Raw genomic sequence first — 3,407 nt, 5'->3', positions numbered from 1 at the left:
TTATCCCGATCACCTCACAGCTTTGCCCTGTCAATTAGATATATTATATGGGTTAATTCCACCAAGCATATCTAAATTATACATTATATTCTAAATTGGTGAGTCATCGAAGCATCAAAATTGTATCAATCAAGTCTTTCTGTCAATCTAGATATTGAATAAGATGCTATACAAGTGCATATTTAGAACACGTAAATCAAATTGTAGACACATGCATCTACTTTATGAATAACTTGAATATCACATGTTAAAAAAGTAAATAATGTCAATAAATTTTGGAAGATTATTTCTTTGGTTTTTTAATATATATTTATAATTTGATCAATGTATTTTAATTATGCATGTATTTTAATTATGCTCTGTGTTAGATTTAAGATTTTATTTAATATGTATGTTATTAATTAAGTTAATAAAAAATTTGATTGATACAATATAAATATTTTAAAAACTCAATTAAAAGATTAAAGTCTAGATAACAATTTACATCCGGGATCATATTTTGAGGACGTGTGGGGTCAATTGTGTACATAAAATGTACAGTATGCCCCACTGCATGCCTCCCCACGGCCCTTATAAAAACCCTCAATTCCCACACATTTCCCCCAATCACGTTCTACTTTTCAACCTCACTTAATCACTGTTTGTTTGATTCACGGTAAATTTTGGCTGCCATATTGGTTTACACACTCGGGAAAACACCAATCAAAATATGGTTGAAGCAGAGGGATCTCATCAAATGTACCCGACACTGCCACAGGTAAAAAGTCTTTTTGACACCATTCTTACTCTCTTCATTTCTATGTCTGACTTTGATTTGTTTCTATGTCCATTTAGGTGATGGAAGAGGTAAAGAGAATAACTGATATTGGCTTCCCAGTATTAGCAATGAGCCTGGTGGGTTATTTGAAGAACATGGTCTTAGTGGTGTGCATGGGCAGACTAGGTAGCTTAGAGCTTGCTGGTGGGGCATTGGCTATTGGGTTCACCAATATCAGTGGCTACTCGGTCTTATCTGGTCTAGCCACTGGCATGGAGTCCCTTTGTGGACAAGCTTTTGGTTCAAGGAACTTGTTAGTGGCATCTCTCACTTTGCAAAGGACAATTGTTATGTTACTATTTGCTTCAATTCCTATTGGCTTGATATGGTTTAACCTTGAGCCTATCATGCTTAGCCTCAATCAAGACCCTGATATAACCAAAGTTGCGAGCCTTTATTGCCGGTTTGCGATACCGGACCTTATAGCCAACAGCCTTCTTCACCCTTTACGTATTTACTTGCGTAGTAAAGGAACAACTTGGCCTTTAATGTGGTCTGCTTTTGTTTCGACTGTTTTTCATCTCCCGATCACGATCGGTTTAACCTTCGGCTTACGTTTAGGTGTCCCTGGGATTGCCATTTCCACCTTCATCACCAATTTCAACACCCTTTTCTTCCTACTTTGTTACATGTTCTATACTCGAACCACTTTGGTGGACCCGGAGGATTCGATACAAACACCATTGTCTCCACCTCTGTTGCCGTCTCTATCTTCAACAGCTCTAATGGGCCGGAAGGAATGGGGAGTTCTACTTCGATTGGCAATACCAAGCTGCATTGCTGTTTGCTTAGAGTGGTGGTGGTACGAATTCATGACAGTCCTGGCCGGGAACTTATCCGAACCCCGAGTGGCTCTCGCAACATCGGCTATCGTGATACAAACAACTTCTCTGATGTACACATTGCCAACGGCACTCAGTGCATCAGCCTCGACCCGAGTCGGTAACGAGCTAGGAGCAGGGAGGCCAAGCAGGGCAAAATTGGCTGCTATAGTAGCCATAGGGCTAGCCTTAGTGACCTCATTTTTTGGACTAATAGGGACCATAGTGGGAAGACAAGCATGGGGAAGAGTTTTCACAAAGGATAATGAGGTTATTGAGCTAACCATGATTGTATTACCCATAATTGGACTATGTGAGCTAGCCAATTGTCCACAAACCACAAGTTGTGGGATCCTAAGAGGCAGTGCTAGGCCAGGGATTGGTGCAACCATAAATTTTTACTCCTTTTACATGGTGGGTGCACCATTGGCTATAGTACTAGGCTTTGTATGGGGAGTAGGGTTCGTGGGGCTCTGTTATGGGCTATTAGCAGCTCAGGTTGCATGTGTGGTCTCCATGTTAACAGTGATTTTCAAGACAGATTGGGAGAAAGAATCATTGAAGGCAAATGACTTGGTGGGCAGCAAAAGTGACCATTTTGCACATACCCTAATCATCAAATGTGACGAAGGGGTTGTTCCATTTCTCAAAGATTTGGATTCTCAAAAATGAGCAAAAATGTTATATTTAAAAGAAAAAAAACATTAAAATACGCCCATTTAATAGGACAAATTCAAACTACACTTTTTGCCTTCATTACATATGTACCCTGTTTGTTTTGTCTTTTTTCTTATTGTCCCCACTAATCTTTGTCCATGAATTTTACACCAATTAGCTTTGTAAATCACTATATTTTTTTATCATAATAACATTCTTTACATCTATAATCACATATATATATATATAGATATATATCCAAACCGCCTAGCTAGCTGGAAGGGAATTCCCCTGTCTTGTCTGACACACACACACACACACATATATATATATCAGCAAGAAGAACTTAGACATCAATATTTACACTACTTCTGATCTGCAAATTATGTAAATTAATTAAATTATAGCATCAATGGTCCAATGGAAAATTAAGGAAGAATATAATGATATCTAAACAAACAAAAATTAGCCCCAAAACAAAAAATCAGAGTTTAATTTAGTTTATTCGAAAAAAATACAGATTCCATACACATTGATTGAAGTATACTTGGGGACATTGAGGATAGGGGCCTCACCCCTCAAATTATTTTTTCCTATTTTTAAATTTAAACATAGATTGACTGACTACCTCATTCTACTATACTGCTTAAATCCAATTGGAACCTAACTCAGCTGCAAGATTTAAATAGCTTAGGTTTAAGGTTAAAAAGAAAAAAGTAGAAAAAAGCTCAAGTGTCAAACCATTCTCGATTAACTAGAAAACATTTTTCAATTGAAAGCAATAACGCTAAGCTTCACAAGTATTTGTTGTTGGGGTTAATACATGATAGTGGGTAACATACTGGTACAAGTTCTATGGGTTGGTATGTATATTTTTATTCTAAATCAGTATTAAGTAGTTTATAATTCGTTTTGGTTAAAATTTCGATACATTTCGACTATTTCAATGTGTTTCATCCTGTTTTCATCAATATTGGTTGGTACAAAATTTTGATATTTCAAATTATTTTTTAAATTTTTTTATCTTAACCATTTTAATTTTTCTACAATTATAGTTAAAATTTAAAACTAATAAATTATATTATTGAACCTAATTAATAATTTTAAAACTT

General features: G+C 36.1%; 1 protein-coding gene across 1 annotated transcript; it reads left to right on the top strand.

Moving 5' to 3' along the window:
• Positions 1 to 548: 548 nt before the first annotated feature.
• Positions 549 to 2,379, top strand: LOC107933208 (protein DETOXIFICATION 55). Its single transcript, XM_016865373.2, has 2 exons — positions 549 to 757; positions 835 to 2,379. The coding sequence occupies exons 1-2, from the start codon at positions 710 to 712 to the stop codon at positions 2,308 to 2,310; spliced, it is 1,524 nt and encodes a 507-aa protein (XP_016720862.1). The 5' UTR covers positions 549 to 709; the 3' UTR covers positions 2,311 to 2,379.
• Positions 2,380 to 3,407: the final 1,028 nt, after the last annotated feature.

This window comes from Gossypium hirsutum, chromosome A02, assembly GCF_007990345.1.
Source record: "Gossypium hirsutum isolate 1008001.06 chromosome A02, Gossypium_hirsutum_v2.1, whole genome shotgun sequence".
Lineage (NCBI taxonomy): Eukaryota > Viridiplantae > Streptophyta > Magnoliopsida > Malvales > Malvaceae > Gossypium > Gossypium hirsutum.
Note: the sequence above shows the minus strand (reverse complement) of the source record. Positions and strands in the feature narration are given on the sequence as shown.